General features: G+C 41.1%; 2 protein-coding genes across 2 annotated transcripts in view; both read left to right on the top strand.

The window, feature by feature from the left end:
• Positions 1 to 4,385: 4,385 nt before the first annotated feature.
• fam3a (FAM3 metabolism regulating signaling molecule A) lies at positions 4,386 to 17,254 on the top strand. The gene is made up of 10 exons (XM_058085149.2): positions 4,386 to 4,681; positions 5,586 to 5,617; positions 5,712 to 5,819; positions 7,710 to 7,742; positions 7,831 to 7,957; positions 8,217 to 8,275; positions 8,878 to 8,928; positions 9,169 to 9,253; positions 11,182 to 11,308; positions 15,269 to 17,254. The coding sequence occupies exons 2-10, from the start codon at positions 5,605 to 5,607 to the stop codon at positions 15,365 to 15,367; spliced, it is 702 nt and encodes a 233-aa protein (XP_057941132.1). The 5' UTR covers positions 4,386 to 4,681; positions 5,586 to 5,604; the 3' UTR covers positions 15,368 to 17,254.
• Positions 17,255 to 17,944: 690 nt separating this feature from the next.
• The window catches only part of wnk3 (WNK lysine deficient protein kinase 3), a 62,761-nt gene continuing 54,016 nt past the window's right edge, over positions 17,945 to 26,689 (top strand). The window contains exon 1 of the mRNA XM_058085130.2: positions 17,945 to 18,451. The gene's annotated coding sequence lies outside the window, so the exon portion shown is untranslated. The remainder of the gene's footprint in view (positions 18,452 to 26,689) is intronic.

Below are 26,689 nucleotides of genomic sequence, written 5' to 3'. Positions count from 1 at the left end.
ACATTCTTTTCATATTTCCCATGTGCATTTACCTACTAAAAACAATGTTTTATTTAACCTAGTATGATCGAATCATTAAAAGTTTCCTCTTTTCTGTTTTTCATCTTCACCCCTTGTGCATGAACAGATTTTGTACTTTGTAATATTATTCCTTCCACTATTATCCCTATTCCATCTGCTTTCCCATTTCTCCATTATTTGTTTTTTTGTTAATTTCCTTTATGTCACCTTTACACACAGGTACATTGATAATGTTTGTCATTCTAGTCCCTCTTTTAGCAATTCTGACTGCTCCCTCATTCCCTTCCACTCCTACTCCCACCCAGCAAAATACTCACCGCCATGTACCAAAACCCTGTGTGGTCTGTCATAGGGCGGGTATAAAGACGCCGCGCCCAGAGCAGTGGGTACGTGTGGAGGCACCATGCTGGATGATGAGCTTAAAGTTGCCCATCACCTCTTGCAGGGCGGACCTCTGTAGAGTAGCGGACCAGGGCGCAGTGGGGTCTGGAATGAAGTCCTCGGGAACCTGCAAAGTTTGCCCATACAGACTGGAATATGAAATGATAACATTTTTTCATTACAAAGATATTTCAAGAAAACAACCTGACCGGGTCATTTTTGACCCACTTATGGAAGGTTGGGGTAGTAACACAAAAACAAAAATTTCTTAAAATCTATAAAAGATAAGTTAAAAATGTCAACGGCATGATATCAAAAACATGTTTCTTGAGGAACCCTGGAATATGAAATGATAACAATTTTTCATTACAAAGATATTTCAAGAAAACAACCTGACCGGGTCATTTTTGACCCACTTATGGAAGGTTGGGGTAGTAACACAAAAACAAAAATTTCTTAAAATCTATAAAAGATAAGTTAAAAATGTGAACGGCATGATATCAAAAACATGTTTCTTGAGGAACCCTGGAATATGAAATGATAACAATTTTTCATTACAAAGATATTTCAAGAAAACAACCTCACCGGGTCATTTTTGACCCACTTATGCATCTAAGGGTTAAAATACATTAAGAACACGGTTGGATTTACACAGTGCATTAAAAACATGAGACAACGCCGGCCTTTTTGTACGCTAACCAGAGAATGTATGCAAACTAAGGCAAGATTCTGACTGGTGTGGACGCTAACTGAGGTTCCACTGTACTGGTTTCATCATCTGACTTTTACAAGCTCCGGTAATTTCAAATTGAACAGGTTTCTTTTTAGACGTGTATATGAGCTTTTGCTAACAAGTTATTTGAATGAAGGTTTTCCACTTATCTTACCATATCTTACTTATTGTGTGGAAATATGGGGTAATAAATATAAAAGCAATCTTCACTGGCTAAATGTACTGCAAAAAAGGTCAGTAAGGATAATTCATAATGCCGCCTACAGAGAACATACTACATACTACATACATACTCCTTATTTCTAAAATCACAAATACTTCAACTTGCTGATATAGTTCATCTTCAAACAGCTAAAATAATGCCTAAGGCTAAAAACAACCAATTAGCTAAAATGTCATCCAATACTTCTCTACAAGAGAAGAGAAATATGATCTCAGGGAAGAAGTACATTTGAAACACTTCTATGCTAGGACTACGTTAAAAAGCCATAGCATTTCAGTATGTGGAATCAAACTATGGAATGGATTGAGTAAGGACCTCAAACAATGCACAACGATGAGCCAATTCAAGAAACAATACAAGCAGTTGATGTTTGCTAAATACAAGGATGAAGAGTCTTGAACCAGTCATGATGTGCTATATATATCACTATATTGACACTTACTATGGTACCCATTATGTCATTGGATGGTCATATCACCTCCTACTTCGGTACGAGGTACATTATTTAAAAAAAAAAACAACTTAAACTGTATTATGGAAAGCAGGAAGTGAACAAATGTAACAGTTACTGATTGTAAAAGTACCAGATGGAGGGGTAGGATTTAATAAGCTTTGCTTCTTCCTACTCCTTTTGGAAATGTGGAACTGTGAACTGATTATGGGATGCACTCAATTGGAATAAATGAAATAAAACCATTACCATTACCAAATTGTAAAGCACATGCATTTATTGGTAAGAAAGTGTCTAACTTATGTAATGGGATGTCAGCCTCCGCACACATTGCTACTAAATCTTCCACACCACAAACTGTAATGCCTGTGCTTGTCATTAAGGAAGATGTAGTCACCCATGCAATATGAAAGATAGTTTTATGATACTCTTGTTTTGTTTACACCGTTGTGGTCAAACGGCGCTCTTATTTTGAAGGACGCTATATGTTGATAATTCATCCAGAGACAAATACTACCCTATACGAAAAGCTTAAGAGACACAAGGGAGATGAGGGACAACTGGCGATGATGCATGTGGATAGATATACTTTTATTCAGATTTTTACTGATGGATCTCAGCAACCAGAAACAGGGAAAGTGCGGTGCCAGAATTTAACTTCAAATTTGCAAATTTATTTCAGTATTTTCCGCAGAACTTGTGGCAATCATAATAGCATTGCAGTTGGTGGAGAGTAATAATATGCACAGACTCATATCCACCCTCATGTTGGGCTGGGTTGGCAGTTGTAGAAAAGAGGAAACATTCTTCACAAGGCTTTTGATTAGGACACACTGGTTTAAGCAAGACACTGTTCTTAATAGGTAAACATGGGACAGATGCAGAGCATGTTCTTATACATGGCACTAGGTATGACGGAGAAAGAAATAAAATGAGGAAAATCATGAACATAAAAGATTCATTCATTTTCTATCACTTATCATCACGAAGTTCATCGGCTTGCTGGAGCCTATCCCAGCTGTCCTCAGGCGAGAGGCGGCGTACACCCTGGACTGGTGGCCAGCCAATCACAGGAACAACCGTTCGCACTCACATTCATACCTATGGACAATTTGGAGTGGCCAATTAACCTAGCATGTTTTTGGAATGGGGGAGGAAACCGGAGTACCTGGAGAAAACCCACGCACGGGGAGAACATGCAAACTCCACACAGAATCAAACTTCGGTCTCCTGGCTGTGAGGCCTGCACGCTAAAATCGTTGCCTGTTTACCTGTTTATTTATTTATCAAGTCATTTATATTCGAGGGTTATATTGGCGTGGTCTGATTTCTGTGGGGGTCATGAACCCCCTATCTCCCAGTGCAAATTACCTGCTTGTTTACAGGACACTGGCAATCCAAACAACTAGCTTGCAGACTCCCGTCACGGATTATCACCTAACTACGGCTAATACGGCTATTTACCTCTTTTTGTCAAGATTTTGTCTTTTTTTATTAGCCGTAGGTGTCGACCAACAATGAAAAAGTTTTGTCTGTCAGCTTTCAGTGTTCTTTTCACGTTTCTGCTCTGTTTTTCTTTCTCCATCTACGTCAAACATTAGTGATGGGTCGTTCGTGGACGAGGTGGTTCAATGAAAAAATGAACGATGATAGTCGGCTATTGTTGTCATTTTCCCTAGCTCTCTCTCTTTTCCAATGTCGCTCTCTCTTTTTCACCTGTCTGTAGTGTGGTTTGGTTGCACTGCTCCGAGAAGGAGAGACTGGAAGAGAAAGAGGGGGGCGAGGACATGCAGTGAGTGTACACCAGTGCACACAGGCAGCTCTTGCTCTGTGTCTCAGCCAGAGGAGAGACAGGGGGGAGGAAAAAACGGAGAAGAGAGAGAAGAGGACGACACACAAACGCGGTTTGGTTGAAATTTTAATTTGGTTGCATATTTATTGTTTGTAGCCTTTTGAACTTTCCATAAAATAAACAACAATCACTCTTTTCAGTCGAGTGCAATACTTAGTTCACCAAGTCATCTATCAAAATTTTGCTTTTAAAATATTTAAAAGCAAAGCTAAAGTTAATAAAGAAGCCAATAGCAAACCAAAAAGAGCCGGCTCTTTTCACTTCAATTCAAATGAACCGGATCACACAAAAGAGTCGAAAATCCCATCACTCTCAAACATACAGCAAATAGCTAACATTAGGGAGAAAAGGGTAATACCAAGTATTCAGCGGAGAGAGGGGGGTTACATTACCGGATGATTAAACATGCTACTGTTTTGCTGGCAAATGGTGTAACTAAAGAAAATCAACAAGATGTTAATGAAATATATGTAAGATGCTTAACGATGTTTATTTTTATTAACTCGGATGATGTGATTATATTCTGGGGGTTATATTGACTGGATCTGATTATTACTGGGGTCATGACCCCCGTGCAAATTACGCCCTGATTATGGACGTAGCCTCTAAATTATAGCCATCATTCACATCCGGAGGGTGGCGGTAGTGCACTATTATAGTCAGACCCCGCTGTTAAACAACAACGAAGAAGAAGAGAAGCAGCAGAAGCAGAAGAAGAAGGAGAAGAGAAGGAGAGAAGCCTCAGTGCAGCTGGTGTGTTTTGGGAGTGGGCAGGATTTCCGGAAGACAAGTGACATGATTGTAAAATAGTCGGTTATAGCTAACCCAAGAGAAAAAGGCTATATACGCCTCCACTATGTAAAATACACGTATTCACTGGAAGTATGTGAGCTACAAATGAGGAAGCAGCGAAAAAAGTAGGTAAACTTTACTGGTTGCCGACCTACGGCTCCTTTATTGCTGATTCCATCGAAAGCCGATCGCCGCCGAGAGAAACACTTGCGACACGTCAGGTATCTGGTAGGTACAGGTATTCTTACTTTCATGACATCAGTTAATTGTGTTTACGTTTTCTTGTCATTGTAAAGTTTAGACTATTTTTGGAATGTTAGAGAAAACAAACCCACGCACGGGGAGAACATACAAACTCCATACGGAGATGCTCAAGCGGAGAATCGAACCCTAGTCTTCCCATCTCCTGACTGTGTGACCGACATGCTAACCACTTAATATTGATATAGATTGGACTATTGTAGTGTACATACTGTGGATAATAATATATATTATATGTGATATAATATGTATGCTATAGTATCATTTACTATATACAGTGTTTATATAATTTAGCCCAAATATACCGCATTTATACTCTTTTCAATGTTAATACAGCACAATCTATCCATACAGCTCTCATCCAAAACATTGCAAGAAAATCATTTACTCACGGAAAACACTCTACATTTCTGAGAAAGAGTAAAATGTGTTCCTTAGGATTATAATATAAGAAACAAGCTTGGATCAAGGTACATTTCAGGTCTCATGCATTCTTCAGAGTGCTTTGTTTAAGGCATGACCAACATTTGAATTCATGCTAATTCCTGTGATCAAACAGAAGGCAGCATATTATCATAAGGTGGAGGAAAACTCCCTTCCTCAATATCTGGTCAAATAATGATATTTATGACAATATGCAATGTGCTTGCTAAAATAGTGTTGATTTCAGAAATGTATAGAGATTATAGACTTAAATCACAGGATTTTATGAGGCCAAGTACACGTGCCACGTGTCCCAAGTAGTGCCTGTTGTGTTGTGTCGTGTGTCATGAAGAATGGAAACCTGTTTTTGAACAGGCCTCTTGGTAAAAAATGCACTGTGTAAACACAAAGCAACCACACTCAAGCAGTTTTTTTCGACTTTATCTAGGTGGAAGACAGACCCAATCATGAGGTTTACAGGTAGGTTTACATGTCACTAAATGGACACTCTTGTCGGGTGTTTAAAATAAAAAGATATGTGACCCAAGTGGTTGTATTCTCTTGGTCTCCACAGGCCCTATGCGAGTTGTGGCAGTGCTGCTGCTCGTGGGACTCGCCTGGCTGCTGGCAAACACCTTGTTTGGAGGAGGAGGCGGTTCATTTCTGCACCATTTCTTTAATAGTAGGTCGTCAAACTAAAGACAAATGAGATAAGGGCATGATGCATTGTTTTAAAAAGGATTTTGGCATTAATGGGAATGGTTTCAAATGTTTTCTATATGTTAGCAAAATAGTTTCACTTCTGATATTAATATAAGCTGACTGGTAGCAGGGGGCACCATAAAGGGGTGAAAGTTAGGACAGCCAGTAGAAATAATAATTTAATAAAGTAAATAAATTTGCTACTTGGTTATGATTTTAAAACATGTGTGTATACATCCCAAATACCATTTCATCCTGTACATGGGTGTGGCGGGCTGGGCTGTGGTATGTTCTCCCTGTCCCGCATCTGTCCGCCGGGTGGGGACTGGTTGTTCCTGCCTGCTGGCTGCTGGGGCGCGGTGGCTCGCTTGGGGTGGCCTGGGTTGTAGGATGTTTTTGTCCAATTTGCCTGCCCTTCCCGGGGGGACCCGCTGGCGCCAGTTGATGCCAGGGCTTGCACCAGGAGTGTGGTTTGCGGTGCTGCCATCATGGTCACCTCTGTGCGCTTGTGGAGGGTTTCGGCAGTCTCCGGGTAGTGGGGCCCATGCTGCTAGTGGCCTGCATGGCGTGGCGGCTTGGGGTTTTAGCGCTGTGCTGGCTGCTCCGGGGACCGGGCTGTGTGTTGGGGTGGGGCTTGGTCTTATTTGGGGACGGGTGGCGGGCAGGGGGTGGTTGAGTGGACTGCCGGGGGCCCGTTGCTCTGCTGGGCGGTTGGGTGTTTGTCAGGTTCTGGGGACGGGCTCTCCCAGTGGCTGGTGGCGTCCGTCGGTTGGTCTGCCGCTGGTCTTGCCTTTTCGGCTCTGGTGCTTGGCCTCCGCGCAACTTGGGGCCATGGCATTTCCGCTCCTTTGGATTTGCGGGTGTCGGCTGGCGCGGTGTGGTGCGTTCCCTTGCTGCTCGTCTGATCACCCGCTCGCTTGCTCATGTGCTGGCTTTCCCCCTTGCCCGCTCTTTTGTCTGCATCACCGTTGTCGTCCTGGTGCTGGGTTGGGGGGGGGGGGTTCTTGTCCCTTAGCAGTCCTGTTCTCTTCGTCTTGGGACTTGGATTGTAGGTCTGGGACCTCTGGGCCCCCTGCTCCATTGCGCCCCGGGTGCCGGGGGGGGGGTGACCGTGGTGTTGCCTGTGTGTGCTGAGTGTGCGCGTGTTTGTGTGAGTCCTTTTTATTGTTCTTTTTATAACAATCTCCCTTATTTGGTAGTAAGTTGAGGGAAAACTGCACTTTTGTGCAAAATTGTGCCCATCATTCCCAATCCTTATGTGTTTAAAGTTTATTCGGTTTTGGTATATTTTGAATTTCATCAGATTTTTTGGTACAGATTAATCACGAAAACAAGTGTTCGACTGCATTTTTTTTACAGTATTAGGCATGGCCAAAATATTAACAAAACCTTGTAGTCTTCTGCAGCCACACAAATCTACAACCACATTAATAAAATTGTATTTGAGTAATACTTCTCCTCACAGCTCTTTAAAGATTACTGACTCTTACTGATTGTGCAGGTATATCTAATAAAGTGTAAACTGTGACTGCCCATCATTCTCAATCCTTATATGAAACATGAGCAGATATTGCTTCCCTTTTCTGTGCCTTACAACACCAGAAAACAATGAGCTAGCTTAGAATACACGTCATAGGGGCACACCTATTTTGTCTATGAAAAAACCCTAAACAGCAAATATCAAACAAACAGCGTTTGATATACATGCTGTGATCATGCAAGAACTTCATAACATGTTATACTTACAATAGCTATAGTTAGCTAGGTCATATTAACAAATTTTCTCGTGCCAGAATGACACGCAAATTCCGAAAAGTGGAGTTTCCCTTTAAAAGCATGACCAATTATTGTTTTTGTTTCCTGTTTTCAGGTGTTTCAGGTGGAAGTCAAGAACCAACACCTGGTATGTACAAGAAAGTACTTTTATTATCCGATCCATCTTCAGCAACATTCTGCTAATGCAGCATTTTATGTTTTTGTTTATTTTGAAGCTGAAGTGCGACCACGGCGCTATAAATGTGGCCTCTCAGCGCCATGCCCCACCAAACACCTTGCTTTTCGTCTGGTGTCTGGAGCTGCCAATGTCATTGGGCCCAAAATATGCCTGGAGGATAAGATGTGAGATTCTGTATTGATAGTTTCCTTTGACTTTTCTGATCTCTTGAACATGTTCACACTCGTGTGTTGCCAGCTTTTTAGATATTATTGGCTGTTTGATATTCAAGCTGCACACTAAGCTAGACAAACGTATGGGGTGCACTCACTTTTCGGAGACACTGTAGAAAGCTATGGTGTCTATGGTTGGTAAGAAGGTAAGCAGTGAGGTGTTGAGTATTTGATGGTGTTTTAACCTCTCTACTACCATACTCTCCCACAGGTTGTTAAGCAGTGTGAAGAACAACATCGGGCGAGGACTAAACATCGCTTTGGTGAATGGTACCATGTCCCATTTTTAAATGACTACAGTCCTCACACGTTTAGTGTGGTTCATAGGTTCCAGACCTGACCCGAGATAAGTGAATTTCCGCAAAGTAGGATTCAAATTACCGTATTTCCACATCAAAAGGCGCACTGGATTATAAGGCGCAGTCTCAATTACGGAGAGTTGCTTCAGCAACAGTTTGTCGGCTAGTTCTGGTAAAACAAGCTTTGTTTGGCTTGAAGTAAGCTATGGAAATAAGTGTTAGGAAAAATTTGTAGCTGTTGGTCGTTTTAATTTGATAAAAGTAGATCTCACAAGAGATCACAAGTGAGCCTTACTATAGCCAGTATTACATTTAAACATTTACGCGATCGGTATTGGCCGATTTCACTCATGGATTACCGAGATCGGTATCACAAGCATAAAACCCTGGTGGGAATATCCCTATTTTTAATGAATAGTAGGCCATATTCAACCACAAATCAGCAATCATTTATTAATTTTTTTTAAAGCCAAGATACAGAGAGCTAGCGATTTTCAAACCGCAATGGGGGGGGGGGGGCTGTATATCCTAGTGTGGTTTGAATCGTCACACAAGTTTCGTTTTTTTCTTCAGGGGTCACGGGGGAACTCCTGGAAACAAAGAGCTTCGACATGTGGGCAGGAGGTATTGAAAGTTGATGTTGTTATTATCATGTAATAAGGGTCTCATGAGATGAGACAATACATGAGATTGGGTCTACGACACATTAATTTTAAGGAAAGTACAATGAAAAAGAAGAAGAACTATTAGATTATTAAGTGCCCACGAGAGTTTTTTTCTGAATGAGAAATCTTGTCACCTTTTATTCTGTGATGACATGTTGTGACACCCCCATAATGTGAATCATATGCTGTTTGTCATCAGATGTTTCAGACCTGTTGAAGTTTCTACGGCCTCTCCATGAGGGAACGCTGGTGTTCGTGGCCTCTTTTGACGATCCAGCCTCGAAGTAATAATCCCTTGTTCCGTACATCACTACTAGTCCAAAACATTACAGGCTATAATACTGAACACACGGGATCACACTGAATCTGTTGCAGCTCTGTTATGCCCGCGAGAAGCAATCCACAAGATTGAAATCCCTGTTGTAGGCTCACACTAGCTCCATGCGGCACAACGGAAACAATCCATTTGGGATCTAACTTTTTTTTTCAGATGCTGGAGCACTCTCGTATCATGTCATCATATCAATACACAGGGATGGGAGTTTTCCGCTTTTTGGCGGAGTTCCACTTGTTTCAGTCAAGATGGAACTTTTGGCCACTCCAAATTGTCCATAGGTATGAATGTGAGTGTGAATGTTTGTTTGTCTATATGTGCCCTGTGATTGGCTGGCCACCAGTCCAGGGTGTACCCCGCCTCGTGATCAAAGACAGCTGGGATAGGCTCCAGCACCCCCACGACCCTCGTGAGGATAAGCAGTAGAAAATGAATGAATGTTGGTGCTTATTTATGTACTTGAAGAGAGTTCTAGTGTATTGTAAGCAAACAGAGAATGATATTTCAACAACATTAGTAAAATTTTGATGTTAAAATTATAGGGTTTTAGGGTAAATAATCTCTAAAATCCATGGGCTCCCCTTCCGATTTTTTTTTTTATCATAACCCACTCTCACCCCTGAAAACAAGACGTCGATATGTAGTTGCAGATTTGGACGATATCTATCAACATTGTACCCTCAGAGAACAAACAACCATATGAAGTAATTCATTGCTATTTAATAATAATAACGGTTTAGTACTTGCTCACTGTATGAAGTCCAAAAAAAAAACACATAAATGTATGACACACGTGGCAGTGCAGGCAAATACGGCTATTGTTGACAAGAACTTTTTCTTGGGGCAAATATGACATTACAGTGCATTTCTTACATCAATCAAAATGATTCCATTATTTACATCTGTATTCAACTATCTGATCACAAGCCCGAAAGGAGTAGGCTGAAGCAAAAGCTTATAATTGCCTACCCCTTTTTGTAAGATATAATCATGTTCATGCCAGTCTTGTTTTCCCATGTTATTATTATCATTGTAGTATTATTATTATCATTATTGTTATAATATTTATCATTATTACCATTATTATTGTTATTATTATAATAATCATTAACATTACCATTTTCATCATTATAGTTATTAGTTAGTATAGTTTATTATTTAACTTTACAGACTTCATTGCTTCTTGTAGAGTGCTGTATCATTCCATCTGCTGTTTTCTGAAATCCGCAGTATTTGTGCTTTTATTGTCAATTTATTAGCCCACTTTTCCCCCCTATGTGTAACATTTACATATCATATACTTCCTGTATACAAAGCGAGTTATCACACGAATATCTGCTCTCGCAAGCGTGGTTTCTGTTGCCGGAGAGGACGGTCGCCACAGTGCCGACAGAGGTCAGTGTGAGTAGTGCCACACTGAGGCAAGCCGGACTGGATCAGGACTAGAGCCTCAACGGATTCAGAGATGAGATGTTACAGCAGTAGAAAGATACAAGAAGCACAACAAACCAAATACCTGTACGTTTATTCAGAAAGTAACATGAAAGCACCATTAAATAGGAAGAATTAACAAACAAAAGGTTCCCCAGACATTAGTTTGGGCCCATATCAAAGTCTTCTTCATATATCATTCATAGTTGTCAACTGTCTATCAACTAAGACACTTTATCTCGCCATTAAACATCAAGTGTAACATAATAATATGATAATTGATACCATTATAGTGCCTGAACTGTAAACAGGTCGTAAAAGTGTTTGAATAACCCGAGTTGATATTGTAGATGACTTTTATGACATTGTTAACATTTATTCTAAAAGGGCTCAGGCTCATCTGTAAGAACCCTGGAGTAAACATCTTCCTCTTGTCTCTGGCGGCAGGCTGAACGATGAGTCTCGGCGACTGTTCGAGGAGCTTGGGAGCACGGTTGTGAAGGAACTGGCTTTTCGGGACAGCTGGGTGTTTGTTGGCGCCAAGGGCATAGAGAACAAGAGTCCGTTTGAGCAGGTATACATACAGTGAAGAAAATAAGTATTTGAACACCCTGCTATTTTGCTATTTCTCCCACTTAGAAATCATGGAGGGGTCTGAAATTTTCATCGTAGGTGCATGTCCACTGTGAGAGAGATAAACTAAAAAGAAAAATCCAGAAATCACAATGCATGATTTTTTAACAATTTATTTGTGTGATACAGCTGCTAATAAGTATTTGAACACCTGAGAAAATGAATGTTAATATTTGGTACAGTAGCCTTTGTTTGCTATTACAGAGGTCAAACGTTTCCTGTAGTTTTTCACCAGGTTTGCACACACTGCAGGAGGGATCTTGGCCCACTCCTCCACACAGATCTTCTCTAGATCAGTCAGGTTTCTGGGCTGTCGCTGAGAAACACGGAGTTTGAGCTCCCTCCAAAGATTTTCGATTGGGTTCAGGTCTGGAGACTGGCTGGGCCATGCTAGAACCTTGATATGCTTCTTACGGAGCCACTCCTTGGTTTTCCTGGCTGTGTGCTTCGGGTCGTTGTCGTGTTGGAAGACCCAGCCACGACCCATCTTCAATGCTCTGACAGAGGGAAGGAGGTTGTTCCCCAAAATCTCACAATACACGGCCCCAGTCATCCTCTCTTTAATGCAGTGCACTCGTCCTGTCCCATGTGCAGAAAAACACCCCCAAAGCATGATGCTACCACCCCCATGCTTCACAGTAGGGATGGTGTTCTTCGGATTGTACTCTTCATTCTTCTTCCTCCAAACACGCTTATTGGAATTATGACCAAAAAGTTCTATTTTGGTCTCATCTGACCATAAAACTTTCTCCCATGACTCCTCTGTATCATCCAAATGGTCATATGCAAACTTAAGACGGGCCTTGACATGTGCTGGTTTAAGCAGGGGAACCTTTCGTGCCATGCATGATTTCACATCATGACGTCTTAGTGTATTACCTACAGTAACCTTGGAAACGGTGGTCCCAGCTCTTTTCAGGTCATTGACCAAGTCCTGTCGTGTAGTTCTGGGCTGATTCCTCACCTTTCTTAGAATCATTGAGACCCCACGAGGTGATATCTTGCATGGGGCTCCACTCCGATTGAGATTGACCGTCATGTTTAGCTTCTTCCATTTTCTAATGATAGCTCCAACAGTGGACCTTTTTTCACCAAGCTGCTTGGTAATTGCTCCGTAGCCCTTTCCAGCCTTGTGGAGGTGTACAATTTTGTCTCTGGTGTCTTTGGACAGCTCTTTGGTCTTCGCCATGTTACAAGTTAAAGTCTTACTGATTGTATGGGGTGGACAGGTGTCTTTATGCAGCTAACGACCTCAAACAGGTGCATCTGATTCAGGATGATACATGGAGTGCAGGTGGACTTCTAATGGGCAGACTAACAGGTCTTTCAGGGTCAGAATTCTAGATGATACACAGGTGTTCAAATACTTATTTGCAGCTGTATCACACAAATAAATTGTTAAAAAATCATGCATTGTGATTTCTGGATTTTTCTTTTTAGTTTATCTCTCTCACAGTGGACATGCACCTACGATGAAAATTTCAGACCCCTCCATGATTTCTAAGTGGGAGAAATAGCAAAATAGCAGGGTGTTCAAATACTTATTTTCTTCACTGTATGTGTACATTTGTACTGTGTATATTCCTCAATTGTAGAGTGAGGACTTTGGCACTTCAAATTGTCACAAAATATATAGTATTGTTTAGGTCAAGTTCAGATGTTCCTTCGAGCTAGCCCTCACGTGGACCAGGTTTATCACCTCCAAATTGTAAAGAGTGCAAAAGAAGAATAGGTCTTACAGTTGTTATGAAATAAAAACAGTATCCTTGCATGACACAGAAAAAAGTGTCTCAAAGGTTAGGCAAGTAAGCAAACAGAAAACGCATTATGATGATGATGATGATTTTAATGCTGATTGCAGAGAGAGTCAACTGGCAGGTAGCTGAAGATGTATTATAATTAGATTACAGACAACCAGTTATTTCACTGATGATGAAAAGATGATTTAAATAACAGGTTGTTGCCTTTTAACCAAATGATTACGATTCATCTTAATCATTAAGATTAACCGCAACAGTCTGTGGAGAACTTAGGCCAGGAGTGACGTGAACTGCTTCACTGACACAAATCATGTTTGGATGGCAAATAACTTTAGCTTACATTGGTGAGTACCTTTTATCCAAGCCTTGGTAAGCACAGAAAAGCACACCTTTCAATGACGTATAGGTTAGATACAGTGGTATGAAAACGTTTGGGCACCCCTGATCATTTTCAAGATTTTCCTTTATAAATCCCTTGATTGATTATTGATTATCTATTATTGATTGGAATTGATGTATCCAATGAATAATAGATTTTCAGATTTTCAATAATATTTCAGTCTGGGGACCGAGATGGCCATTCCAGAACGTTGTACTTGTTCCTCTGCATGAATGCCTTAGTAGAATTGGAGCAGTGTTTAGGGTCATTGTCTTGGTGGAAGTATCCAGCCAACTTCAACTTTGTCACTGATTCTTGAAGACTGTTGGCAACAATCTGCTGATACTGACTGGAATCCATGCCACCTTCAACTTGAAGAAGATTTCCAGTACCTGCACTGGCCACACACCCCCACAGCATGATGGAACCACCACCAAATGTTACTGTGGGAAGCAGGTGTTTGTCTTGGAATGCTGTGTTCTTCATCCGCCATGCATACCGCCCCGCGTTATGTCCAAATAACTCCATTTGACTTTCATCAGCCCACAGCATCTTATTCCAAAATGAAGCTGGCTTGTCCAAATGTGCTTTAGCATACCTCAAGCCACTCCGTTTGTGGCATGTGATCAGAAACTCTCCCAGAATAGCTGAATAGTTGAAGGATGCACTGTGACACCATCTGCACCAAGATCGCGTTGTAGGTCTTTGGAGCTGGTCTTGGCCTGCCACTCCGGGCCTTAACTAGAACTGTTCCTGTGGTCTTCCATTTCCTCATTATGTTCCTCAGAGTGGAACCTGACAGCTGAAATCTCTGAGCTAGCTTTTGTATCCTTCCCCTAGACCAGGATGTTGAACAATCTTTGCTCTCAGGTCATGTGACAGTTGTTTTGAGGCTACCATGGTGCTACTCTTCAGAGAAGATGCAACTTGCCATTGGCCATCTTAAATACCCTTTCTATGATTGGCTTCACTTGTGTATGCAGGTCAAGGGTCAATGAGCTTACCAAACTAATGTGTTCCAATAATTAGTGTTAAAGGTATTCTAATCAATAAAACAACAAGGGTGCCCAAATGTATCCACCTGCCTACTTTAGTTTAAATAATGATTGTAGACTTTCTTTAAATCCTATAAAGTTAATTTCCCTTCTCATCTATGCCTGTGTTGGTCTGCTATATGATATATTTACCTGGAATGGATGATCCCAACAACCAGGGATTTATAGAGGAACATTTTGAGAACAACCAGGGGTGCCCAAACCTTTTCATACCACTGTATATGCGACTTCACCATTCAGATTCTAGTAGCTTGGGTACATAATCAGATTTATATCTACATGTGAATAAGGCCTGAGTCGCATTTGAACAGAACATTTAATTGTTCTGTTCACACTTTCGTGAAAAATCAGGGCCAGATCACGTGAGCAAAAAAATTGGAATTGACCTGCAGTGTGACCATAATCTTAATACCGTTTGTCTTAAATTCATAGTTGCAAATTTCCCCACTGAGGGACGAATAAAGGCATATCTTATCTTATAGTTGTCTTATGTTGAATAAATACTAGTATAATACCCCCAGGCCCCCTGCCACAGCTACTGCTGTTATTTGTAAGAATGGAGTAAGTGTACTAATTAATAACAATAACACTAATAATAGCAAATGTAAGTGCATTGCTTGCTGTTGATCTGGAAGTAGTAAAATATGCTAGTAACAAAGTATATCTCAATTTTGTTGACATCTGACATGTTTGGTTGTTCTCATTAGCGTATGAAGAACAGTAAGATCGGCAACAAATACGAAGGTTGGCCCGAGTCTCTGGAGATGGATGGCTGCATTCCCCTGAGGCCACCACTGGAAAGTTAATTCAAGCCTCATCGTGTGAGGTAACGGCTTGAGTTGCATCTGACTGGCTGTTGGAAAGCTCTGGAGCTATGACTGAAACATCCTCCTTTCTCTCTTGGCTCAGTCATGAGTAAACCTGACATGAAATACTAAATGTGGAAGTGGTTATGAAAGTCATATAGAATTCAGTTGAGTGTGGCGTTCAGAAAGGGGACCTATTATTATTATTATTCTCATTTTTCCACCTTTTGTATTGAGCTGTGGAGCAGCTACACACAATAACCCGCACAGAAAACTTTCTAGTGGCGGCGTTGGTCCTGTGGAGCTCAGAAGCCGGATGTGAAGGCGCCGTGTCGACGTGCAGCACGTTCGACGTGATTACACCTTTCCTGGCGAGAGCGCACTACTTCTGGATTTAGCAACAGTTTGGCGGATATTTCATGTTCACAAAAACAGTCCCGTGGGAGATGCCATTGACAGGTGAAAGATGATACACAGCCACGCCCATAAGGAAGCCTTTGTGACATCACAAAGGAACAGTTTTGCAACGCCCTCTGAAACCAAGCGTTTTAAGCCATCCCAAACTTCTTCCAGGGCTCACTTCCAAATCTTTAAACCTCATTATCTGACATTTTGCCATGGTTTAGCACGGGAATACAAGATTCCCTCTACATTCACAGGTTGGAAAATTGGAAAAAGCATAATAGGTCCCCTTTGAAGAGACGCTTCAGAGGTGAAGTGCACGGTGAAACATGAAGCTGGAGTAGGTCTTCCATTCTAAAGCTGTTCAAAGTAAATGGAGTTCCTCTATGATAGAACACTGTAAACGTTCTAGACATTTGCACCATATCCAATGTTCTCCAAAAACAGCTGGTTTTGTGAAGGCGTGAGTAAACGTAATTGGCAAAAGAAACATTTGCGGTACTACAGATGCTTAAATGTAAACACCATGTTTTATATGAAAGGTAAATGTTTTTAATGCTGTGACAATTATTGATGTGAAATTATGCATACCAGAAGCAGTCATTGTTTCCTTACAACCCAATGCACCACCGTACTGTTTACAAACATCGCTTGACGATTGACTAGTTTGACTTTGATATAAACTACAGTGGTACCTCAGTTTAAAAAAATATTGCCAAAAATGTGTCTCAGTTTTCATCGATTGCCTCTGTCGGCCTTTTCTGACTGACACAGTTACACTTTTTGAAATTGAATATGGCTGTAAAATAACCCACAATGGGGCAGAAAAACAGTTTATCGTGCCAGCACGTTGATAAGAAAGGTGAGAAATGCAAATTCAAAAAGTCGTAGCGATACATGAAGGTGGTGTCTGTCTTTGCCAACAAGAGTCTTCAATAAGGTAAAAGTTCAATGTCAATTTGTCCACTTCATTTATTACTTGGATGTATTTCCACATTGTTTTCACCATGTAAAACTAGAATTATTATCAATTATTCTGTGTTTTGTGTCAATATTTTTTTTAGGGTGGGAATGTATTTTTGGTTTTTAAAATTTGTTTTCCAACGGACCCTTGGAACAGATTAATAATGCAAACCAAGGTACCACTGTATTTATCATAATGCACAAACAGGAGGTTTGACATGTGAGTTGAGTGGAACAACACTGCTCCAAATTAGAATACTATCTGATGCTGGTTGATATCTGTCCACTGTGTTGAGCTTTGTTTGACAATGTTGCATATATGCGTGATTTCTTTATGTTGAATGTGTCTACAAGGTCTCTTGTTACAACTATTTAAATGCATAGGAATAATATTATTGCTCTTTAATATGTATGTTGTGTCTTCATTGCCGTGAAGACCGTTTTATACAGAGCTGTGTTTGTGGAAAGAGAAGCTTCTCAATAAATGCATGTTTTTTCCGTCTAATTCAATTGTTCCGTTTATTCATAAACCACCAGAGGGCGAAATTACACCAAAATCTCATTGGGGTTGTTGGGTTCATCAGGCTTGAAGCCATTCTTTTGACTATGAACAAGTGTGATCTCGCATATTAACAGATTGTATGAACGGGGACGGCATACAATGTGGTTGCCTGTCGAATCGCTCTGCAATGGAATGTCAAAAAAATCAGCGGGCCATGATACTATGGTGCCTTCAATGGCATTTAGTAATTTATGGCTGAGCAGGATTCAAAAAGTAAAACTATTTAAATTTGTAGTGTGAATGCTGTTGTTACATCTTTTCATCTTTGTGTGGTGATTCATTGTTATATGTAGTGGAGGAAATAATGACTTGATCACCTGCTGATTTTGTCCAAAAGTTCTGGGTATGTTTATTTACAGTGAGACATAACAAACACCCACAATAAAACGTTTATAAGAAGTTATAAATGAATGATTGAGTAAAGTATTGAGTACGGTCTTTGATCCCGTCTTCGGGCCGATCTGAGGTTAGCCAACGAACACCTGAATGACTCAGACAACGCTTCGGAGAATGCCAAGTTGTCAGAAGAGATAAAAATTGAAATGTAGAAACACCGACCGCAAGGCTGAGCGCCTGAACGCAGCATCGGAGCAGCACCGCTGTTTGATTGGTTACAATATGCGCGTCTCTGCCGCCCCCTGGTGGTGAACCAAGCAACGGTTTTTCTCGGCCAGGCTCTTGCTGACGATGACGAGCCCTGTGGCAAGTGTGCACCATCAAGCGGCTTAGTTTCCACACAAGGAGTCATACGTTGTAAATAATACTACCAAATGACTGACATTATTGGCCTATCCATGAATGGAAGGTCGCGGAGCCCGGAATCGAGTAGTCTACTGAGTAGACAACAGTAAAGCGACGGCGGCGGGCATCGTGTGACGAAGGGGAGCTCCGCGGACGTCTGTCACCGAGGCTCGACGACTCATCTTCGGATTGTCAAGCCTTCAGCAACCGCCTTGAGAATACAAGAAGTCCACACCGAACACCCGTTGGATTTTTTTTTTTTGCGCTTTTCGAAAAAAATGCATTCCAATAATTTGTAGGCGACAAAGCCAAGTGTAAACATCACGTGGTAAATAGGAATAATACTTCGCATTTCAACCATTTGTGCTGTTTCTCAAAGGAAGGCATCACAGGACGGAACGACATGTGGAATTCTGGTGAGTGAAGTTTATTTAATTCGCCATGCAATTCAGTTGTTATGCTGGAATTCCATCCCTTCCTCTCCAATGGCAGCGGGATAACCACCTGCCCTGTTTTGCAACACTGCAAGCCTATTAGCTTTTTATCCATTCTTATGGCTACTTAGAATTGTGAATTAAACACAGCAAGTGGAGGGAAGCTTCCTCCCAAACACGCAACGGGGAATTATTTGCCCTGGGCATGAAAGGCCAACATTGGTGTGGGTTCATTTAGCATATTCATGTAGTCAGCCTGCGTGGGGTCGCCAATAGCTGCATTATTTTACGATACTTAGGATACTTACATAACCAGACATCGCTATATTGTACATTGTGATTATTTCAGCCATTGTGAGTCGCCCACTCCCGAGTGGAAAATGACGGGTCCACGGTGAGGGCTCACGGATGCTCCTGTGACTAAAAAAGGCTAACAGCTGCTGAGCCACTCAAATCAACTCTGATCTAAGCCAGCTCGATCATACACAAAGTTTCGGAGAACCTTTGCAACTTTGTACATTCGACTCATATTTCTACGTTGAGTTCTTCACTCATTTTGTTTAATAATTTTATTCCACATACAGATATACTAAACGTTTCAAAGGCGACCTATGATGCTTTTTCCACTTTTCTGCCCTAATAAATCTAACTAGAATGTTGTATTCTGGTGTTAAACCATGCCAAAGTGTCAGATAATTGGATTTGTGCATTTGGAAGTGAGCTCTGAAGGAAGTTCGGGATGGCTCAAAATGCTTGGTTTGAAAAGGCGTGGTTAAACTGTCCCTTTGTGATGTCACAGAGGGGTGGACTTCCTTATATAACGGATCAGGCAAAATGATCATACACATTTGTAGGTTAAATAAAAGGCAAAGAAAGTAAAGAAACAAAAAAGTGTTTTTATTTTGGAAAAGTACATATAATGCCATTCTGTTTCATTATGTTTTAAAAATTAAATCAGTTCTAGAAGTGCGAGGTCGGCCAGTTGATTTTTGTTTCAATGCAGATCCAGTAGCTCTGAAGTTGGTACCCAATACCAAGATGGTCCAAGATAGTCCCGCAAAACACATTAGATGTTACCGATGCTGTAGAAAACCTAATGCTAAAATGCTAAAGCTACTTACCATTGAGAGGCGTCTTTTCTTGAGAAACTTTGGACTGTCCAGTCTCTACTTCCTGGCTGTATGTTAAAAGCGTTTATTATCAATGCCTATGAAGTTGGCGGCACAAACTGGAAGTGTTTCTATTCACTGGCAGTGTGACCAATCACAGCAGAGTGGGCGTGCCTGGAGGTGGGCTGTGGGTGGAATACAATACACTGAAAAATGAGCATCATCGGTCCCCTTTGAACATACAGATGCTTTTAATGTACTTTTTCACCATGGATGTGTAGTCCGTCGCTTAAGAAAATATGTTGTATGTTTGTGGGTAGCCTGTTGTTTGCTTTGTGCATGGATTAGAGATGCACCAAATGTGTGGATTTTAATATCTATAAATTGAATGAACCAGCAATTTGTGTGTTCTCTATAACCAGTATCGTGTATTATCTGAATTAAGTGATCTTTTCAAGTTCATTTGATGAGTGAAATGTATTTTTGTACTGGAGTCCCCCTTGTCACTGCACAATAAGTCAGATATAGTAACACCGGACAACAGCAAAAGGTTTTGTTAATTTTGGTCCAGCATATGTTTTGGCTAATTCAATATTGATATTTCTTGACACTTTGTTGAGGTTCATTTTGTCATCGTCTATTTTTATTTGTGATAATATCAGTTTGGTTTTACAGTCAGCCCTCATTTATAGCTGTTAATTGGTTCCAGACTGTGATAAATGAATTTCCGCCTTATTGAATTCAATGTTAATAAATGTAGTATTTTTGTATTTGGAGCATAGAAATCATTTTTATGGCTTTCAAAATGCAATTTTAACACTATTAGGGCCCTTTTAACACCCGTATATCTTTACACTCCTGTTTGTCTTAATTTTCACGTAAGGGTCACGTCGCCGTAAAGGTGTTATCATGTTTGTCGTGTTCCCACTGTCCCACTGTCCCACTGCTTGCCATCCAGTTCATACTTGACACGAAGTAGGAACCAAACACCGATGTATTGTTCCATACAGGGGTCAGAGTTCGCTACGCATGTGTCTTAAACGGTTTGATACAGACACAGGTATTGTTGCACGCCTAGGATTGTTGTACAGTATATGTTTACTTTTAAAAAATCTCAAAATTTGGCAACACAACCCATTTGTGTATCTGGTATATCCAGCCATCAAAATAAAAGCACGGTAGTAAATTATTAGACTTGTACGCTTAGCTTTTTCATTTAGGAGTACAGGACTTACATATAAACACAGTGCCATCAAGGCCGCCATTTCCCTGGGACAGTGTATGACTATGTATGATATGAATGTATAATACACAGCCTGATATACTACATCCTGTACACACATGTACTAAGCTACACATACAGTCAATATATTAATAATAATAATTATAGTGACTTATTTCAGGAGCAAAATGCAAATAAAATGTCCTTGCACCAGTGGTCCCTTATTTTTTCCACTTGCACGGCCACTCAAGCATAGGCGAGTGAATTAGTCACACTGTACAGCCCTGTTTGGCTTTACAGCATGTTTTTAGAGGAGCCCTTTCTCATTGGATGAATAAAAATCTCACTCTCTTGTGAGTATCCGCTCCAACTGTGGAAACCACGCATGCAAGAACAGATATTACGCCATAACTAGCCTTGTGACTTGTAAACAATAGCCATATTTGCCTTTTTGTCAAGGTTTTTTGACTGCATATATTGAGTAAGTACAACACCGTATATTCATATTGTTGTTTGTTTTTTGAGGGTACAATGTTTATCGATATCGTCCAAATCACCACTGTGACAATACATTTTTATATGATGATATGATGTGACGGTGCTCTGCAGCGTCCCCAAACGGGTTATTTCCGTGCAGTACGGCGGTCGCCAGAGACGCACGGCGCTAGCGTGAGCCTACAACAGGATCTTACGGATTGCTTCCGGCGGCTGCAACGGATTCACAACATCAGTGTGATCCCGGGATTAACACAGAGCTCCAGCCAGTAGCTCATGAGCTACCAGTAGCTCCTCAACCACTTATCAAGTAACTCTCCAAAGGGTTTCTTCATTTATTATCCGATACCGACAAAATTAGAAAGTGGGGTTGTCAGTAGTCCGGAACGCTTGGAAGTGTGACCAATCATCTAAACTACAACAGAAATTATAATATTATATTATAAAATTATAATATGAATTAGAACAGTTTTGGAAATCCAAGGAAATCCAGCTGGAATAGGTGCAGATTCTGGAAGATATTTTAAGCTTTCTGTGTGGGTTATTGTGTGTAGTTGCTCTATAGGAGACCACAACTCGATACAAAGGTCTGAAAATGAGAATAATAGGACATCTTCAACTCTACTGCCCCATTAGCAACATGCTAACCTGCAAAACAGCGGCATGTACTACATAATGTAATCTGGACAGGATCTTTTGTTGTATGTTCTGACAGCTTGCTGTTTGCCTGTCACTCACAGAGTCGCATTGTCACAGGGTTTTGAGTTATTGAGCTAATAACAAGATTTATCTACTTATTGATCTCTTTCCACCAAGGAGTACAGTGGACTTGACCAGAGAGCCTTTGCAGGAGCGAAAGTAAGCCACTTTAACAACATGTAGTCCACGTTCAGCGGATCAGTGCTTCATGGAGGAGAATGCCACCTGGATTCTCTGAAGTACACCACCATTGTGATTGCTGAAGGGAGTGAAATGCAACAAAAAGCAAAGTTAGATAACACATGGTTGTCTCCCTCCCTCGCTCAGTGAACAGTACGCTGTGTGTGCTACCTACACTCCACTCTCGCCCATGCCTGACCTGGATTGGACAAAAGTCCTTGTGTTTTGGGCCTAATCCAAAGAGAACAATCAGCGTGTGTTTGAAGTTAGTGGCCATTAGTTGATATTTTCCATTAGACATCAAGAACTGTGCTGCTGAAGTGACTAATGGCCCATTTAGTTCCATCACTTTGTTTTAGTTGGAGTCGACGTACGGCAGTCTTGGTGTTCTGAGCTTTGGAATACATCGTAAAAGACGTTGAACGCTGGGCCCACCTTACCTTTGAGCTCATGGTCCTTACGCCATTATTTGTGTGTTGGAACGTCGGCGCCCTCTGGGCAGCTGGTACGTACGGTCCCTTTAAGACTCGGGCTAATTGTCTTCACATGCAAATATTTCTCCATAACAGTTAGAAGAGCAACCTCCAGGCGATGTTCTCGCTGCATTGTTTGATTTGGATGAGTCGAAAGTACATTCTTTTCTAACTGCTGATGTGTCGACTGGATGGCGTTCCTGTCTGGTAGACGGGGTGTGTCGCCAGGAAGTTAACGCGTTAGCTCAAAACATTTTAACAATGCAGAAGACAGAAGTGTTGAGGATGAATTGTGTCTTGAAGTCTTTGAAGCCAAATGGAGTGTACGACTTGGAGTTGCAACCAGCAGAGGCGTTGTTGATTCAGTCGCAACTCTTTTGTGGTGTGAAAAAGAAAGCTCGGTCTACAAAGACCCCCAACTATGTCACATTAGTTTTCCTTGTAATGGCTCATGAAAATAGGCTACAGTTTTATTCATTGAGCAGCTTAGCTCAAGTAGCTTAGTCTTCTCATGGCTGTGTAGTTTGTTAGTAGGATTACCGATTAATTTAATTTAAGATGGGAAAAATGAACAAGAAAGAGATAACGAGGGGCTTTTGGGGTGGGGGAGCACAGACAAAAGAGGGCTGGAGGGATTTTATAAAAAATATAATATATAAATATAAATATATAAAAATATATATAAATATATAAAAAATATATAAATTATATATATACATTTTTATATATATATAATTTAATATTAAATTAAATTACGGCAGGAAGTGGATATGTATTTATGACAGCCAATTTCGGGGACTCGTTTTTTATTTTCATTCACATTTGTGCTGAAATGTATTCAGTGTTCTCCTGACCATGTTGTCTCTAAATTAGATTTTTATCAGTGCTCTTTTACTGTCAAAGTTCCATTTAAAGGTCAAAGGTTGCCTCCCCTGCCTCCCCCCTTCTCTCTTTTCATAACTGTAGCTGCCATTGTTGTTGTAGACATTTGGCCATAGTCGCTGCTCTCATTCACATATTCAACACTGGCACATATTTTAGGAGACAAAATCCCGCCAGCCCTCTTTTGTCTGTGCCCCCCCCCCCCCCAAAAGCCCCTTGTTATCTCTTTCTTGTTCATTTTTCCCAGCTCTCTCCACTGGGCGCTCTCGTCCCGCCTTCAAACTCTGCTGTCCAATGACGATCCCTTCCTGTCCACTCTCTTCATGTACGTTAGCCCCCCCCCACACACACACACACACCAACTGGCTCTTCTTTTGTCTGCATGCCTAATCTTCCTGCAGTAGTTTGTGTTCAGGGGTTTCATGTGTGATCAAATAGAGGATTAAAAAAGCTTTTCGACTTTTTATGTTTACATTGTAAAGAAGACCGGTAGCTTCATCTGCAAACCTTTCAGCACACATGTTGCCCTCTGAGTGTTTTGAGAATATAAATAACTCCTGTAAGGGGTCTTTTAGGTGTCACGGTGACTTGGCTGCATGTACCAAAAACCCTTTGACAACTGGAGGTGTTTCTCTGTTGGGGCTGGAGGACTTGGGTAGTGCAGCTCTTTTTAAATATTCATTTGGAATGCAATACCTTCCAGGATGCTTTTCCCCACGTAGGAAATGATGGAAATTGACTTAATCAGTTTCAGGGACGAATAACTGTCAAAATAAAACCTTTGTTAACTGTGAAACCCGCGTTGGAAGTAGGGATGCTCTGATCAATTGGCCACCGATCAGTATCGGCCAAAATTTGATCGCCATATGCTGATGAGGTCCTTTCAATGCTGAGGTGAGGTGAAAAAGGCTACCGTGTCTGCGGTGGAAGAAGTCGGTGAGGAATAACTAGTAACTTAGCAGTATGGAGGTATTTCAAATCGGAGGAAATAATTTTCACCACCTTAAAACTTGGCACAAGCTCCAATATGAGGAACGTGTACGATGCCAGCCGTTCTCCTGTTCCTCATGGAAGGAAAAGCAACCTTATCACATTGCTAATATATGGTCCCAGTTGCAACAGTGGAAAAAAACGATTTAAAAAACCTGCTGAAAACGATGGATTTTAAACCACAATTATTAAGTACGACAAGCTCGACGTACAAGGAAGTCAGACAGACGGCTGCCTGATGCACAAAATAAGTACATGCTTGAAACGGGCGTCGTGCACACTGATGTCACTCTATTTGATCTCTCTCCTCTCTCTTACGTCACCCACGCGGAGGATAGAAAAGGAAGCAAGTGTTTAAAGAGTGTGCAGGTGTACCTAATGTTGTGGCCAGTCAATCAGTTAATGTCACCACGGTCTGCATACTGCAAACTGAAAATTAACAAAATTTTCTCAACGCTCATGCGCCTGCATAGTTTGCATATGTTACATATGTTACCAAACAAGTTTACCAAATAACTTTCCATGCAAACCCAAATGGAGGCGAGGAGAAGACAACCTAATAAAGTGGAGGCAGTGTGACCAACGCAACACCAGCCACTGAGGTAGTTATCTGAATTGCTTGCATGTCAAAAGCGACTTAAACATCAAAAGGTTGTCTCAGGTTGACTCTGACTACTTTCAAGTCATGTTGCCAGCTATTATGTTCAAGGTTTATAGTAAATACCGGCGGGCTGGATTCTACTGCCGAACCCCACATTTCAATTTTGTCGGAGTCGATAATAAAATAATGAAACCTTTAGATGGGTACTTGAAAAGAGAGGTTACATAGGCACCGCTATTGCGCTGTAGCTACAGAGAAGCCGAACGTGAGGGCGCTGCCTCCACCTCAGGAGCACTCATTGTCGGACACACTTTGACACAGGCACTGCAATTGCGTTCAGAAGCCGGGTGTGAAGACGCCTCATTATATTAAGTGCAAACAATCTTTGCACCTGTTGTGGAAGTTTTTGGTGTGGTCAATACCCGTGTAGGCCCACCAATTGTGGTGAAAAAGTTTGTAACAACTAAAAAATTGACAAGTCTTTTACAAGACGCTCCCTGTATGCACACTCTATAATGCTACACAGACAACCGCTTACTTACACAAACTAAACGGTGAACACGGTGCTAACAGAGTCAAATCTTCCACAAAAGTGCCGCAGAATGGGGAGGAGGGGAGGTGTACCCTGGCACGCCCATATAAGGAAGTCAGGCTCCCTGACATCACAGGTAGCCTGGCTTCTTTTATACAGGCGTTTGAAAAAAACTCTCTTCAGAGACATCCCAAAGTTCTTTCAGGGCTGAAACTTTGGCATGGTTTAACACCAGAATATAACATTCTAACTACATTTTATAAGTCAGAAACGTAATGGTAATGGTTTTATTTCATTTGAACACGCCTCAGATTCCAATTGAGGGCATCCCATAATCAGTTCCCAGTTCCACATGTCCAAAAGGAGTAGGAAGAAGCAAAGCTTATTAAATCCTACCCCTCCATCTGGTACTTTTACAATCAGTAACTGTTACATTTGTTCACTTTCTGCTTTCCATAATACAGTTTAAGTTGTTTTTTTTTTTTAATGTACCTCGTACCAAAGTAGGAGGTGATATGACCATCCAATGACATAATGGGTACCATAGTAAGTGTCAATATAGTGATATATATAGCACATCATGACTGGTTCAAGACTCTTCATCCTTGTATTTAGCAAACATCAACTGCTTGTAAAGTAAAGTGGAAAACGTATCATTGTAATGTACCCTCTTATGTGAACTTTTAATTAGGGATGCTCCAATCCATCGGCTATTTGACAGTATTGGCGGGTTTCTATGAAAAAGTACATGATTTGCATGTGCTTGCATAACCTCTTGCCATCGTTCCCCGCCCACTTCCCTTCACACTGTGCAGGCGTGCCAAAACCAAAACAAACAATGTGTGCATCTTACCTGCCGTTTGTGAACGTGATATAAGTTTTGCACCCTACAAAACATGCCATCATGTATCTCACCGGGGTAGCAAGACGTAACTTAATACAGCATTTGAAGAGCACAACTTGACAGAGTATAGTCAGTGTTCGAGGCTCACAATGTGATCATCAATCAAACGGCAGCTCATGTAGCCAAAACGCTG

This window comes from Doryrhamphus excisus, linkage group LG17, assembly GCF_037039965.1.
Source record: "Doryrhamphus excisus strain RoL-2023G ecotype Guam linkage group LG17, RoL_Dexc_Guam_v1.1, whole genome shotgun sequence".
Taxonomy (NCBI): Eukaryota; Metazoa; Chordata; class Actinopteri; order Syngnathiformes; family Syngnathidae; genus Doryrhamphus; species Doryrhamphus excisus.
Note: the sequence above shows the minus strand (reverse complement) of the source record. Positions and strands in the feature narration are given on the sequence as shown.